Genomic DNA, 18387 nt, shown 5'->3' with positions numbered 1-18387 from the left:
TAGGAGTTGTGTGCTAGACTTCATTATCCTAGGGGCATTCCTATTGATAGGATAAAAAAATAAAATAAAAAACTATAGTACAAAGTGCAGCACTAGACATTTTTCATAACATCTACTAATAAACTGGGGACTGAGTTTGAAATTGGTAGTTTCTAAGGGGAAGAGCTTGTTTTTTGAGACAATATTTTTCTCATTTCAGAATTCCACTCTGTGTCCTGTGGCAGTCTCCATCAGTTGGGTGATGAGCCTCTTAGACCTCCACCATTGCCTCCTCGCAGAAAAGACACATTCTCAGATACCAAGGTAGTTAACACACGCACGCACGCACACACACACACACACACGTATATAGACATTTGAACTAAGTTTTCTAAAGATTCATACTTTGTAGTTTAAATTTAAACCAAACCTGTTCTGATTGTTACATTAATGGAATTCCTGTGTGTGTGTGTTCAGTTGAGCTCCAGGTCTGAGGACAGTCCTCCTGCCATCCCTCCACGGTTACCTCCTCCCCTTCCCCGCTTGCAGCCACGGGTCCCTGCTTTTAACGGCCCGGCAGACGGTCCCTTACCGAGCCCCCCACCTCCACCGCCCCGCGACCCTATCCCGGATTCACTGCCCCCACTGCCACAGCGCCCTCCGGAGAGCTTCATCAACTACCCCATCAACTCTGCTGTGTCTCCAGTTGGGCGGATTCAGTGGGACTTTAGCAGCTCGCCCAGCTCACCCTGCACTCCACCTGGCACACCCTCTCCCCGCTTAGTGCCCCCTCCTGGCACTCCCTCACCTCGCGTGCCACGTCGCTCATGCCCGCTCAGCTCCAGTCAGACCAGCCTATGCCACCTGCCTCTGCCCACCACAGCGCCTCCCGTACCTCCTCGACACAACTCCACCTCAGCGCTCCCCAAACTGCCTCCAAAAACTTACAAAAGAGAGCTTTCTCACCCTACACACACACTCTCCCAGCCACCCATACACACACTTTCCCAGCCTTCAATACACACACTTTCTCTGGTGGATAACACAGACAGCAGCCAGTGAGAGCTGACAGCATGTTGTTCATCAATGCTTGTGTTGGTGTGTGTGTGTGTGTGCGACTGTGTGTGTTTATGTAAATATATGCAGAGTGGAACGTCAATCTAAAACCACGTTGTTGTTTTTTTTTTTGTTGTTGTTTTTTTTTTACTTTAAACACTGTTCACACCAAACAGATTTTTATAATAACATACAAAACATGATAAGGCTGCCGAAGTCAGCACACCAGAGTTACAGCCTATACGCATGGAGCTGCACCCACAGCAGGCCTCACTCACTGGATGTTCCTCCCACATGTGGATCTTAAAAAATGAACCCCAGTTGTCCTGATTACTCCTAATGAGAATCATTCAAGACATTTTTAGCGTCTATAGTTCTGTCTCTAGTTTTATATTGGAGCTAAAAGGCTAGTTTAGCTAAGTTGTTTTCACTTGCCACATTTTCAAAAGGGAATAACAGTTTTTCAGAATTCTCTGTCAACAAACTCATTCAGAGTGAGTGGTGTCCAGTCCAAATTGTTCACAGTGGTGATGAATTGAACCACAATTCCAAGATGTATAGAGAATTTAACAATCTGACACATTTTGGCCCAATCCCATTTCACCACTTGGTGTTTTGTATTTTGTTAGTTTAGGAAAGTATTTTCCTAAATCAATGACCTATATTACCATAGTTTAATGTATAGTTTCAATGTTTTGTGACCATTTCCTTTATAACAAGCATAAACAATTACTTTGTCTCTGTAGCTTGCTTGCTGACTTTTTTGTTTGACCTAAAATGGTGCAACAAATGCTGCAGCATTTAAGGTGAAACAGAAAAATAAAAGAAAATGAAAGGTTATTTCTGCTCCCCATCAGAAGAATTAAGGAATGGACAACAATATTTAATTGCTGCACCACCTGCCCCCTTTCTGAAGAAATATGATGCCATACAATTGCAGAACATTACCCCTCCACTACATCGGTGTCAGGTGCTTGAAGGCTTGTCCAAATTCTTAGGAGTAGGATTTTACCCTTACCCCTTCGTAGCTCTGTTCAAAGGTGAAGAAGGGTTATACTTGGAAAAATAAGGAGTAGGGGTACAAAAGAGAAATGGAATTGGCCCCTGTTCTAAATGTGATGTAAGTTTTCATGCTTCCATTTCCAAACAGTTTCAGAGGCAAACTAAAGACAGCAAACATGTCTTGGCTGTGCAAATTAGATTTTTGCCTAACTTTTTCTTGTTGAACTCAAACACACTCACACGCTCTCACACTCTCTTGTGCTGCTGCTTCTCGAGGCCTTTATACGTGCTCCAACTCCACACAGCAAAGCACCATGGCCAAAGTTGAACTCTCACTGCATACAGAAAGAAAGGTGATTGACCCTTTGTAATTTAGATTGTACACTATAGGACAACGCCATGGCAACCACAGCACGCCTCTCTTCAGCTGCCTTTTTGCTTAAAACAGCCATGACCTACGACCTGAGACTGTGACGTTCAGGTGAATTAATCTTGTTGACTCTGAATCGTCAGAGGCTGAACTGTTTTTATTTTTATTTAAAGCCATTTAAAAGCCAAGATGATGTCTTAAACTCCCATATACCGCAAGAATGGTGGGTTCTGCTGTCAAAACACTACATTTCCCACCGTGCTGACCTACTACACCAGGAACCAGTGGATTCTTTTTGCGATTCACTGCGATTGTCAGTGTCCAAAATGGAAATGGAGGAGGATTTTATAGACTGTTGATGATGATAATGATTTTCAGCCCCAATCTCAGACGTGCCTTTAATTTCACTCACACTGTTACTGAACAAACCAAAAGGCTTAAATTGAGTCTAACGAATCATTTGCCTTCATGCTTAGAACAAAGTTGTACACTACAGCTGCGTGTGTATTTGCGTGTGTGTGTGTATGAATGTGTGTTGACTAACTGAGTTTTCTGTATAAAGTGTTTCTATTCTTGAACGATCCTTTACTGGCCTTGCTCAGCATTATCGTGACCCCAGAACCAGAGAAGAAGACAGTAGCTACGTTTTAATGACTCACTGCCAATCCCTCAATGCCTCAGCCCCTTACTGTCTTTATACACACACACATGCATATATATGTATATATACACAAATCAGCCATAATATTTAAAAACAACGTCATGATCTGGGTTCCAGGGTGAATATATAAGGCAGGCAGTTCTCGTAGGCGATGTGTTAAGAAATGTAAGAATATAAAAATCTTGGAGTGGTCAGTACCTAGCAAAAGTATAACCTTGGATCATACACACTAAAAGCTCATGCACATTCCACTTCACAGCTTACAAAACTTAAAGGATCTGCTGCTAACAGCTTGGTACCAAGATACCACAAGACACTTTCAGAGGAGCCTTAAGGTTTTCATGCCTCAACAGGTCAATAAGCCATTGTGTGGCACAAGGAGAACCTACATCATTTTAGGAAGTTCAATGTTATGGCTGATCAGTGTACAGAAGAATGGTGATGGGCTTAATGCTGGCATGCAGCGTATACTTGTGAATTAATAAATAATTATCTTTTCGGGGGCCTTTTTTGCACTTTAGGGCAGTACTGTTAAAGAACCCATGGCCTCTAACCACCTTCATTAATCACTGTTGCTACAGTCCAGCTGTGTCCCAAATCCCTCGCCTGTTCACTCTGCTTTCCTGCATGATAATGTTGCATTACAGTACAAAAAAAAAACGATGCCTATCCATGCTTCGCCCACAAATCTGTTCTTTTGTAGCTACTGCAGGAATTTCTGGTAAAAAAAATTATTAAGTTTGACATCTCTTGAGCATATTGCTATCCAAATTTAGTGCATGTCATTCATTTTTGTGTGATGACTTTTTTCTCTTTTAGTTTTAGTGTAATGAAGTAGACCATGTTGATCATTAAGCCATTCTGCCTAGGTTTAAACCAGTTATAGTCAGTGATAACCAGTGATAGTCTTTATGGCTGCCCCAAATACCATTTAAGAGCTTTTGGAACAACTCTTTCTCGAAAATGACTTTTTGAAAACTGTATTTATGCATCATATCCCTGTTTGAATTTCCTAATGTGATATATTAACATTTATCTGAAATCAGCTTTGAAACATTGTAACATTTCCTGTCTAAGATTCTTATCGTCGGTTAAAGAGCTCCACACTAGGGACTTCTTGAGACTTAAAGCCTTTTAGCTTTAGTAGTGCGTTAAATTAACTGTAATTGCTTTATTTTATTTTTTTATAAACTTTAAAAAGACTGAACTTATAAGTCATGAGAAACAGATTGACACCTTATTAATATGTTTGCCTTTTTTTTTTCAATTATTTTTTAACACAAAAAAACATATTAGAGTTGTTTAAAATGTTTTAAATGAGCAATAGTTTAAGGTAATAGTTTGCTATACATTCGAGCAGCAGAACCAACCAGAAACTTTAATCCTAATGCAAAAAAAAGGTAAAATACTGTTTGAAAAGAAAGAAAACTGTTCACAATTGAACAGTTATATAATTGTAGAGCATTTCTAGCTAGCGTAGACTCAAAAATCCCTGAATAATAAGACTAAAGAACTAAGCAGTATTTATAGCATGTAGTCTTTATTAATAAGAAGTAAACCTTTTATTAGAATAAAAACCTCATCACATACCGATTGGGGAGAGCCCTGAATGGTGGAGATTAGTTTAATGAAGAAGTCTAGTTTTGGAAAGCTATATAAATTGTCCAAATTACATTTTATTTTGATTAAGAATAATAAATGAGCTCTCTAAAGTCACGCTCTTGCATAGAATCAAATGATCTGATCAACTGAGGTTGAAGGCAATTTTACTAAAGGTGGCCGTGTAGCATCATAAGGAAATGATTTAGGCAAAAAGTCAATTTTGCCAAGAAATTATAATGTAATGAATGAATACTTGAGTATTCAAATTAGGCCAGGCCAGCTCTTGGCCATACTTGAACTGTTTGATTTGCAGTGTATTTTAGAGTTGGGAATCACAGGTCATCTTACAATAAGATATTATAATAATAGTGTGATTCTGTGACACATTGCCCCACAACCCTTAAAGTTCATCTTCTGATTCACAAAAACTCTGCTACGCTGCTTAGAGCTGATAGGGTTGCAAAACAGTGTTAGATGGAGCTCCATAATTCCAGAAAACTCAAGAGAGTTTAATGCTGGGGGCTCTATACTCCTCTAGCCCACACCTGGCATTAGACATGCTGCCAGTAGGTTCAGGTCTATCTGTTTTAGAGAGTCCTATTCTATTGGCAGTACTTCATTATAGGGATAAGACAAGTTCATGTGCACATCTCTGTCAGCAATGGGTGCAACTTAAAGTAGCTGACTGCATTCATTCATAGTTATATATGTATGTATCTGTGTGTCTTCCCTGCGTCTCTAGCGTATTTCTCTTGCACATTTGTTGCCTAATGCACTAGCCTGCATGCTTTGTTCTCTTTAATGCTTCTTCATCAATCCAGTGCAGGGGTTTATGGGCCACAGCCTGGCATTTGGGACACAACCAACTGAAACAGCCTCTTATTCATGTATAAAATGATGGCAAAAGTGAGAATAATCCATCTCACTGGAGTCCCCTTTTTTGGCATCGTTTCAAAGCAACCAAACCTGTAAAGAAGCAAAACCAAACGTCACTGTCACTCGAGACACTGTCCACAGCAAACAACCGGCCTTACTGGGCCCAAAGGGGCCACTAATGAAGTCACATCCTGTCTGCATACATACTCACATCCCAGCCACTCCCACCTGTGAGGCTGATATGCTTCTGTTTATCCTAGTGCCCAGCCCCTTTGTGTGTGTGTGTGTGTGTGTGTGTGCGAGAGAGAGAGACAGAGAGAGAGAGATGAGTGTGAGGCTTTATTAGGTGAGTCTTATGTTGTCTCTTAATAAAGCAGCCAGTCTTATTTTGTACAGAACAATAAAGATCTCATTATTGTGTTTTATTTAATTCTTGCTAACAATATTCTGAGGAGCTCTTGTGTAAAATATAATAAGGATTGTGCCCGAGGTCATCATGTCAACATGCACGAGGTCCCTCACTTTTGTTAAGTACAAGCATGGCCTGCCCCAAAGTCCGCACTTGTATTTTTAACCCAAAAGAGCCCAGATCCATTACTGAATACCAAATTCAATTTAATCAGATAAATTCAACGAGCAGCTCATTCTTTATTGTGAGCACATGGCTGTAAATGCAAAACTGGTGCAGCTTAGCCCAGGAGAGCTGCCTGACTGGAATGTGCCTGCTGTAAAATTTGGTGGAGGAGGGATAATGGCGTGGGGTTGTTTTTCAGGGGTTTGTCTTTAGTAAGAGGAGAATTATATGTTTGTTACAGCTTTGTGAAAACGTACAGTTTAGGAAAAAGATTAATTCAACTTCCGAAAACAATTAGCATCCCCAGTGAGCCATCACCACTGAGTCCACAGGCAAGATTGTATTGTAATGAAAAGATGTATACAAAACAATACTAAAGAACATCCATGTTTGGACTATTTTATTTTATTTGGACTTTACTAAGTACACTTTTGATCAAAATATGGTCAAATATCTAAATTAAAATATTATTTTTTAAATATATTTTTTTTATATTTCATATTGAATAATTTTAGAGCAGGTACAGTAAATAGAGTCAAGTTACTCTTTAAGATATATTTGTCCAGCCTAGAATCTCCTATGAATAAAGTCTGGCATGTGTGACTGTCACCTATAAATAATTGGGCTGGAGTTTTAAGATATTTAAAATACACTGCCTGGCAAAAAAGGTTACCTCATGAATTTAACTAAGCAAATAGGTAAAAGCCTATTATTGGATGATTACTGCATGGATGATTAAGTAATTTAACTCTAACTGATGCAGTGAGTAGCTTTCATTTTTTAAACAACCACATAGAAAGACACATCCTGTGGTTGTGGAAAAGATGTTCATCTGTTTCACAAGGGTCAAATTATTGTCATACATGAAGTAGAGAAAACATCTAAGGAGATGCTGAAACAACTAAAGGTCAGTAGGGAAACATCTTTAAAAGACTTGAATGATGTTAGAAAAACAACACAAGAACTCAGTAGTGCAGATTCACTGTTCCAGAGTGATGGAGCATCAGGAAATCATGTTGTGATGTTCACTGCTATCTTACAACCAACCAATTTTCTATTTTCACGTCTTACACCTGCACCATTTGAACACCAACAGTGCTTGTGAATATCTATGTCAATGGGTGTGGTGGTCTTGAAATGAGGTGTGTTCAGGTCAATTTGTGGTGTATTGGTATCTTGGCAACAGAAAACACAGGTGCACTTCTGACTGAAAACAACCTAGACAGACGTCAACAGACAGACGTTCTTTGCTATCTTGGCAGTGAATTGTCAATACAGGTGTGTGCCTAACATGTACTCCTCGCTTGTCATACACACATGGACATGCAGCAGTGCACAAACCCATAGCATGTGTCTGTTTGCAGCTATGGAAACTTTTACATCAACAATAAAAAGAATGGTCAAGCTGGTCAGTTTCCTCTGCTGAGAAGCATTGGAAACACCTAGGTAGCTGTGCCTTTAAAATAGCAATGCGCCAAAGTCAGAGTGCACCTGGCTCTTAAAGGGAATGGCAAACGACAAGCTGATTGGTTTATTTCACGTTACGCCAAAAAGACACCCATGATTAACTCAGAGAATTAGTACATGCCTTTTGTGCGCTTCAAGCTGTGAAAGGCATACTTTTTGTCACAATAGCAATGACAGTGACACGCCCTGAATCAAGCTGCATGGTTCAAAGCTAGTTTATAGATCATACTTTTAGAATTACGTGTTAAAAAAAAGCTGTAATAGGGCTCCAAATGGTCCAGCGGACTGAGATGCTGTCACTAGGATCCGAGTATCACTGTTTGCTTCCCGGATCATGCTGCTTAGCATCAGCAGCCGGAGTCCAAGAGACAGCACAATTGGCTCTTCTAGTGCGCTCCTAGTGTAATATCGGTCAGCACAGGTGTCTGTTAGCTGATGTATTAAAGCTGCACACTGATGCTATATCAGATATATCAGAAAAGGTACATGCTAGTGTTCATTAGGGGGGGACTAAGGAGTGAGTGGGTTAATTTGCCTTTCAAATTAAGGAGAAAAAGAGACAAAATTATTTTTAGAGAAAATAAATGCAGCTTGAAATTTGGACTTCACGTAGTGTTTATGTTGCATCTTATTCTAGGAGTTTATTAGTTGGTTGCAAAAGGAAAAATCTGATTATTGCCTGACATCTAAACTCTGAAGTTAAATTTAATTATCTAATTACCCTAGTTTAAACACATTGATTGGACTCTGCAGTAATCAGATGATGCAAATTGATTACATGCAAATAAAATGCATGTAAAACCAAAAAGGGGGTAAAGTATTGAGTAGACTCTTGATTAGCACATAAACAAGAAGCGTGAACTTTGGGTGTTGGCTTAGTACCTTGTCTGGTGTTTGATGCCAGTCAGTCCTGTAGAGCAGTGGTCCTCAGGCCAGGTTAGAGAAGCTGTTAAGCTCCCTGCTGTTTGCATCCAGTTATATTAAACTGACTATAAATGACTGAGAGTAAAAGAGAAGAAGTCATAATTTCTACAAGATTTTGTACCCAAAAGGGAGCTGTTGCATTAGTTACAGAGTTGGTAAGCAATAGAAACTATATTACAGTTAAGCATACATTAAAGAATAAAGGAACAAATTTCAAAAGTATCAGAATATTACCAGCACTGGAAAACTGGAAAATAGCCATTATTGTCCCATCCCTATATATAACTATATCATTTAATCTTTTCCTTTTTACAAAATCACCACCTCTAATATGTGGTGATGTTTATTTTGCTGGTGTTGATTTGAACAGTTGCTGTAGGTCCTGGAAATCAGCCAAGTTTATCTTCACCCCCAAACTAACACACCTGATTCAGGTAATAAAGGGCTTCAGCGCTGTCTCATCATCAGAGCCAGGTGAGTAGGATCTCTCCAGGTTGGTGGATCTTCAGGAGCAGGATTTGGCAGGTGAAAGCTGCAGTCCAGAGCAGCGTCTCTCGTCTGCAGGGCACGGTGTTCCTGAAGAGGTGATGGTTTTATTATAAGGCAGGTAAGTGTCCTGATGAAGCTGACTGAGATGATGGAAACAGTTGATAGTAGCAGGTAGGAACTTATCCTGATCTTGATTGGATCAGGAGCTGTGTGTGCCTCAGCTGATCAGACGTTGCTGCAGGGGCCTTCACTGTCCTCACTCTCGTTCCAGATGCCATCTGCAGCTCCAACTGGACTGCTGCTACACACACTTCTGTACAATGACCTGAAACACATGCAGAATGATGGTACTGCAGCGATTCTTAAATTAATAAAGTTTTTGGGGGTTCACAGAGATGACAGGTGCTGTAAGTCTGTTGTGAAACAATGTGTTACCTGATTAACTGAATCTTTGATGATCGATTTGATGTGTTTGTTCTCGTGTCACTTACCTGGAAGGTTTTGTTTGCCGTTGTGGATTTATAATTTGATTAGTTGTGCTGAACGACACCGTGCTCTCCTTAGCAGGAGCTGCATCTCCCTGCAGAAACACAAGCACTTTAAAAGGCAGTCCTTCTATCCCACACACACCCTATACACTAACACACACCCTATACACTAACACACACCCTATACACTAACACACACCCTATACACTAACACACACCCTATACACTAACACACACCTTATACACTAACACACACCTTATACACTAACACACACCTTATACACTAACACACACCCTATACACTAACACACACCTTATACACTAACACACACCTTATACACTAACACACACCTTATACACTAACACACACCCTATACACTAACACACACCTTATACACTAACACACACCTTATACACTAACACACACCTTATACACTAACACACACCTTATACACTAACACACACCCTATACACTAACACACACCTTATACACTAACACACACCCTATACACTAACACACACCCTATACACTAACACACACCTTATACACTAACACACACCCTATACACTAACACACACCCTATACACTAACACAAACCTTATACACTAACACACACCTTATACACTAACACACACCCTATACACTAACACACACCCTATACACTAACACACACCCTATACACTAACACACACCCTATACACTAACACACACCCTATACACTAACACACACCTTATACACTAACACACACCCTATACCCTAACACACACCTTATACACTAACACACACCCTATACACTAACACACACCCTATACACTAACACACACCCTATACACTAACACACACCTTATACACTAACACACACCCTATACACTAACACACACCCTATACACTAACACACACCCTATACACTAACACACACCTTATACACTAACACACACCCTATACACTAACACACACCTTATACACTAACACACACCCTATACACTAACACACACCTTATACACTAACACACACCCTATACACTAACACACACCCTATACACTAACACACACCTTATACACTAACACACACCCTATACACTAACACACACCTTATACACTAACACACACCCTATACACTAACACACACCTTATACACTAACACACACCCTATACCCTAACACACACCTTATACACTAACACACACCCTATACACTAACACACACCTTATACACTAACACACACCTTATACACTAACACACACCTTATACACTAACACACACCCTATACACTAACACACACCTTATACACTAACACACACCCTATACACTAACACACACCCTATACACTAACACACACCTTATACACTAAAACACACCCTATACACTAACACACACCTTATACACTAACACACACCCTATACACTAACACACACCTTATACACTAACACACACCTTATACACTAACACACACCCTATACACTAACACACACCTTATACACTAACACACACCTTATACACTAACACACACCCTATACACTAACACACACCTTATACACTAACACACACCCTATACACTAACACACACCCTATACACTAACACACACCCTATACACTAACACACACCTTATACACTAACACACACCTTATACACTAACACACACCCTATACACTAACACACACCTTATACACTAACACACACCCTATACACTAACACACACCTTATACACTAACACACACCGTATACACTAACACACACCTTATACACTAACACACACCGTATACACTAACACACACCTTATACACTAACACACACCTTATACACTAACACACACCCTGTACACTAACACACACCCTATACACTAACACACACCTTATACACTAACACACACCTTATACACTAACACACACCCTATACACTAACACACACCTTATACACTAACACACACCGTATACACTAACACACACCTTATACACTAACACACACCTTATACACTAACACACACCTTATACACTAACACACACCCTGTACACTAACACACACCCTATACACTAACACACACCCTATACACTAACACACACCTTATACACTAACACACACCTTATACACTAACACACACCCTATACACTAACACACACCTTATACACTAACACACACCTTATACACTAACACACACCCTATACACTAACACACACCTTATACACTAACACACACCCTATACACTAACACACACCTTATACACTAACACACACCTTATACACTAACACACACCCTATACACTAACACACACCTTATACACTAACACACACCCTATACACTAACACACACCTTATACACTAACACACACCTTATACACTAACACACACCTTATACACTAACACACACCCTATACACTAACACACACCCTATACACTAACACACACCCTATACACTAACACACACCTTATACACTAACACACACCTTATACACTAACACACACCCTATACACTAACACACACCTTATACACTAACACACACCCTATACACTAACACACACCTTATACACTAACACACACCGTATACACTAACACACACCTTATACACTAACACACACCGTATACACTAACACACACCTTATACACTAACACACACCTTATACACTAACACACACCCTGTACACTAACACACACCCTATACACTAACACACACCTTATACACTAACACACACCTTATACACTAACACACACCCTATACACTAACACACACCTTATACACTAACACACACCGTATACACTAACACACACCTTATACACTAACACACACCTTATACACTAACACACACCTTATACACTAACACACACCCTGTACACTAACACACACCCTATACACTAACACACACCCTATACACTAACACACACCTTATACACTAACACACACCTTATACACTAACACACACCCTATACACTAACACACACCTTATACACTAACACACACCTTATACACTAACACACACCCTATACACTAACACACACCTTATACACTAACACACACCCTATACACTAACACACACCTTATACACTAACACACACCTTATACACTAACACACACCCTATACACTAACACACACCTTATACACTAACACACACCCTATACACTAACACACACCTTATACACTAACACACACCTTATACACTAACACACACCTTATACACTAACACACACCCTATACACTAACACACACCCTATACACTAACACACACCCTATACACTAACACACACCTTATACACTAACACACACCTTATACACTAACACACACCCTATACACTAACACACACCTTATACACTAACACACACCCTATACACTAACACACACCTTATACACTAACACACACCCTATACACTAACACACACCTTATACACTAACACACACCCTATACACTAACACACACCCTATACACTAACACACACCCTATACACTAACACACACCTTATACACTAACACACACCTTATACACTAACACACACCTTATACACTAACACACACCCTATACACTAACACACACCCTATACACTAACACACACCTTATACACTAACACACACCCTATACACTAACACACACCTTATACACTAACACACACCCTATATACGAACACACACCTTATACACTAACACACACCTTATACACTAACACACACCCTGTACACTAACACACACCCTATACACTAACACACACCTTATACACTAACACACACCCTATACACTAACACACACCTTATACACTAACACACACCCTATACACTAACACACACCTTATACACTAACACACACCCTATACACTAACACACACCTTATACACTAACACACACCCTATACACTAACACACACCTTATACACTAACACACACCTTATACACTAACACACACCTTATACACTAACACACACCCTATACACTAACACACACCTTATACACTAACACACACCTTATACACTAACACACACCCTATACACTAACACACACCTTATACACTAACACACACCTTATACACTAACACACACCCTATACACTAACACACACCTTATACACTAACACACACCCTATACACTAACACACACCCTATACACTAACACACACCTTATACACTAACACACACCGTATACACTAACACACACCTTATACACTAACACACACCTTATACACTAACACACACCCTATACACTAACACACACCTTATACACTAACACACACCCTATACACTAACACACACCTTATACACTAACACACACCCTATACACTAACACACACCTTATACACTAACACACACCCTATACACTAACACACACCTTATACACTAACACACACCTTATACACTAACACACACCCTATACACTAACACACACCTTATACACTAACACACACCTTATACACTAACACACACCCTATACACTAACACACACCTTATACACTAACACACACCTTATACACTAACACACACCTTATACACTAACACACACCTTATACACTAACACACACCCTATACACTAACACACACCCTATACACTAACACACACCCTATACACTAACACACACCTTATACACTAACACACACCTTATACACTAACACACACCCTATACACTAACACACACCTTATACACTAACACACACCCTATACACTAACACACACCCTATACACTAACACACACCCTATACACTAACACACACCTTATACACTAACACACACCCTATACACTAACACACACCTTATACACTAACACACACCTTATACACTAACACACACCTTATACACTAACACACACCCTATACACTAACACACACCCTATACACTAACACACACCTTATACACTAACACACACCTTATACACTAACACACACCCTATACACTAACACACACCCTATACACTAACACACACCCTATACACTAACACACACCTTATACACTAACACACACCCTATATACGAACACACACCTTATACACTAACACACACCTTATACACTAACACACACCCTGTACACTAACACACACCCTATACACTAACACACACCTTATACACTAACACACACCCTATACACTAACACACACCTTATACACTAACACACACCTTATACACTAACACACACCTTATACACTAACACACACCCTGTACACTAACACACACCTTATACACTAACACACACCTTATACACTAACACACACCCTGTACACTAGTCATCAGAACAATAGGTGCACCCAGAAATTGATGATATCAGCTAAGCTACACATACGGAAGTAGTTTTTTTGGACTATAAGGCGCACCATATTATAAGGCGCACTATTAATGAACGTCTATTTTCTGGTCTATTTTCATTCAAAATGCGCAACGGATTATAACATGCATTAAGCAACACTACTAGTAAGGGCGCCTACATCGAAGTGAGAAAGGGTGTCACCATGTTTCACTTCTAATGGGAAAGCTGGGGAGAAGCACCTAAGTAAACAAAACTGTAATTCTTAAAAAAACATTTTGTTTTAAGTGAAAGGAGCGCTGGATGTTAATTCTCTCCTGAAAACTGTTTATTTGGGTTAGTAAAGCGCTTCTGTTTATTTACAGTAAGCTTAGAATTCCAAGGGTGAGCGCTAGATGCAACATTGCCAGCTGTGGTTAACAGTGCTAGCCAGCCCTGGTTAGCAGCGTTAGTCAGCCCCGTTTAGCAGTGCTAGCCAGCCCCGGTTAGCAGCGCTAGCCAGCTGCGGTTAGCATCATAGCCAGCCCTGGTTAGCAGCATAGCCAGCCACAGTTAACATCATAGCCAGCCCTGGCTGCTAACTAGGACTGGGAATCGCTCTTACCCGGGACTGGTTAGAGCTGCTAACCAGGGCTGACTAGCACAGCTAATTGGGGCTGGCTAGAGCTACTAACCGCAGCTGGCTATGCTGCTAACTGGGGCTGACTAACGCTGCTAACCAGGGCTGGCTGGCGCTACCTGGTTAGCAGTGCTACCCAGCCGCGGTTAACACCGCTAACTTACTTATACCTTCCATATAAGGATTTCAGATGCGCCTTATAGTTCGTAAATACGGGAGGTCATCTTCAGTCACGAGTCACGCTTTTGTCTTGGTGGAGACTCCCAACTAAATTACATGTCCACCACTGATTACTGCTCCTAGTAACCTTTATCTTCCATCTATATAGCACTTCAATCAAATGCTTCCTTCTGAGTGCAACTATCTTTCTGATGATGAGTGTACAGAGGTGCTTTAAAGTTTGTGAACCCCTTTTCTACATTTCTGCATAAATATGTTCTAAAAATTAATCAGATCTTCACACAAGTCTTAAAAGTAGATTAAGAGAACTCAGTTAAACAAATTAGACAAACCTTAGGATGCACAATTAATTTGAAGGTGAAATTATCTTCAGATGTTTTGAGTGGGCACCCTGTATTATTTAAAGAACAGGGATCTATCAAAGTCCGCTCTTCACAACACACGTTTGTGGAACTGCATTATGGCACGAACAAAGGAGATTTCTGAGAACCTCAGAAATTGAGTTATTGATACTCATCAAGCTGGAAAAGGTTATTAAACCAACTCTAAAAAGTTTGAATTCCATCAATTCCACAGTCAAACAAATTCTTGACCGTTGATACCCTTCCTAGGGGTGTAAACCAAGAAAGAACACTCCAAGAGCAAGGTGTGTAATATTTGGTGAGCTTTAAAAGGACCCCAGAGTAAGTTCAAAGCAACAGAAGGCCTCTCTCACATTGGCTAATGTTAATTATGTATCCATCCACCATCAAGAGAACACTGAACAACAATGGTGTGCATGGCAGGGTTGCAAGGAGAGTCACTGTTCTCTAAAGAGAACATTGCTGCTAATCTTGCAGTTTGCTAAAGGTCACATAGACAAGCAACAAGGCTATTGAAAGAATGTTTGTGGATGGATGAGACCAAAACTTGGGAACCAAAACACTTTTTGGTTTAAATGAAAGCATTATGTTTGGAGAAAGAAAAACACTGCATTCCAGCATAACAACCTTATTCCTTATTGTGTAAAATATGGTGGTGGAAATGTCATATTTTTAACCTGTTTTTCTGCACCTAGGCCAGGACGGTTAAAAAAGAATAACATTTAATTTTTTTGGAAAGTCCTGACCTTTATCCATGGGAAATGTTGTAGAATGATCTGAAGAGAGCAGAAACCCTCCGACATCCCAGAGTTAAAATTCCTCCAAGCCAGTTACTGTTATAAAGGGGGAAATGGGGTGGGGCACCATACTTAAAGCAAAAGTTCACATACTTTGGCCACTCATAAATATGTAATATTGAATTATTTTCCTCAAGAAATAAATAACCAAGTATAATACTTTTGTCTCGTTTAACTAGGTTCTCCTCATCTACTTTCAGGACTTGTGTGAAGATCTGATGATGTTTTAGGTCAAATTTATGCAGCAATCTAGAAAATTCTAAGAGGTTCACGAACTTTCAACCACCACTGTAGGTGCACTCTGTTGTACCATCACCCTGCAGGCACGTAACAGTATTAGACGTCATCCTGACGTAAAATTTTTGTCATCTGATGTCATGACCAACATTCAACTTGTAATGAACGTCTATTGATGTTGGTGGCCAGCTGGGCACGGACCTCTCTGTAAGGGGCGTCCCAGATGGGGCGGAAGGCACCGGTTGGAACCCTGCGCAGAGTTTTTGTGCGGCTCAGTGTTCCCGATCCTCCTACAGGAACCTCAGGAGGAAGTGGGGCTGCTCGGGGGATCTGCCACCTCATGCACACACTGCCTTCCCTCTGAGAGTTCGGCGTGGAACCAGAGGGGTGTGAGTGAGAGCAAGACGGCTTCAAGAGAACAGGAATCTCACTGTCTTCTTCATCATCCTCATCCTCACGGCTCTCTCCCCTCAGCTCCAGCGTGTCGTCAGGGCTGCAGGTAGTCACAGAGGAGTAGTCGAACACAGAAGCATCACCTAGATCAGCATCCGTGTCTCCCTCATCAATCCGCTGAGGCAGAGAGTAAAGGTCAGAGCGGCACACGCGTCCGTCCGGCCCCGGGGACCCACACAACCGCTCCACCAGCCTAGACGGGGACTTCAGACTCTGGGCGGCTGTACCTGGGAGGTCCCCCACCATGGAAGGAGCACATGGGTTCAGGAGCAGCTGCTGGGGTTGACGCACGGTGGGCATAAAGAGGGGCATGAGAGGGCACTCCCCGGCTCTGCAGTCCCAGCTGCAGCCCTCCGGCCAACTGCTAGAGGGCAGCTGATCACACACACGTTCACGAGAGTTACTAAAGAGAGAGAAGAGAGATATTTACGATTATTTACTGCTAACATTATATCAGTACAACAAATGACTGAAAACCACTAGAGGTAGCCACTAATGAGTCCTCAATTAACTAGGCGGGAATGTAGGTAAACACCTAAAAGCTTAAATTAAATATAGTAACTATCCATTGTGTTCAGGATATTTCTTTAAAGTAACAGTTCATATGTTTTCAGTTAAAGCTTACAGGGTTAACATTCAGTTAGATAAATAATGAATAAACAATGAATTAACTATCTATTAAAAAATGAAAGCAAAAAAAAACAAAAAGCAAAACTTTTCATTAATAGTTCACAGTTAAGCTTAAATTAATAAAAAAATATGTTGTTGGGCCATCTAGAACAATATAGTTAATGTAAAACATTTCATTAACACAACTTCTTTTATTTGTCAGTCCTATATTTTACACTGAATAAGTAAATATAAAATTTGAATGGCTTTTATCGAATGGTTTTTATCAAGTTTACTGAGTAAAAAGCCTTAACAAACATCCAAAACATGATACACTTTGAGTTGGGACAGCAAGAAAATAGTTTTTTAATAGTGCAAGATAAAATTTTTATTTTCCATATTTTACAGACTATAAGCTGAACTATCTATTTTCTCA

At 40.3% G+C, this 18387-nt stretch overlaps 2 protein-coding genes across 2 annotated transcripts in view; one reads left to right on the top strand and one right to left on the bottom strand.

Moving 5' to 3' along the window:
* sos2 (son of sevenless homolog 2 (Drosophila)) overlaps positions 1–2985 on the top strand; it is a 28593-nt gene extending 25608 nt beyond the window's left edge. The window contains exons 22-23 of the mRNA XM_007247596.4: positions 200–303; positions 457–2985. Coding sequence (XP_007247658.3) covers positions 200–303; positions 457–1041 — 689 coding nt within the window. The 3' untranslated portion in view covers positions 1042–2985. The remainder of the gene's footprint in view (positions 1–199; positions 304–456) is intronic.
* Positions 2986–5872: 2887 nt separating this feature from the next.
* LOC103036868 (rho guanine nucleotide exchange factor 33) overlaps positions 5873–18387 on the bottom strand; it is a 33725-nt gene continuing 21210 nt past the window's right edge. Inside the window, exons 13-15 of the mRNA XM_015605404.3 lie at positions 17091–17745; positions 9492–9580; positions 5873–9325 (exon numbers count right to left, since the gene is read on the bottom strand). Coding sequence (XP_015460890.3) covers positions 9226–9325; positions 9492–9580; positions 17091–17745 — 844 coding nt within the window. The 3' untranslated portion in view covers positions 5873–9225. The remainder of the gene's footprint in view (positions 9326–9491; positions 9581–17090; positions 17746–18387) is intronic.

The sequence above is a fragment of the Astyanax mexicanus genome, chromosome 7 (assembly GCF_023375975.1).
Source record: "Astyanax mexicanus isolate ESR-SI-001 chromosome 7, AstMex3_surface, whole genome shotgun sequence".
Classification (NCBI taxonomy): Eukaryota; Metazoa; Chordata; class Actinopteri; order Characiformes; family Acestrorhamphidae; genus Astyanax; species Astyanax mexicanus.
This window is presented reverse-complemented; position numbering and strand designations above follow the sequence as displayed.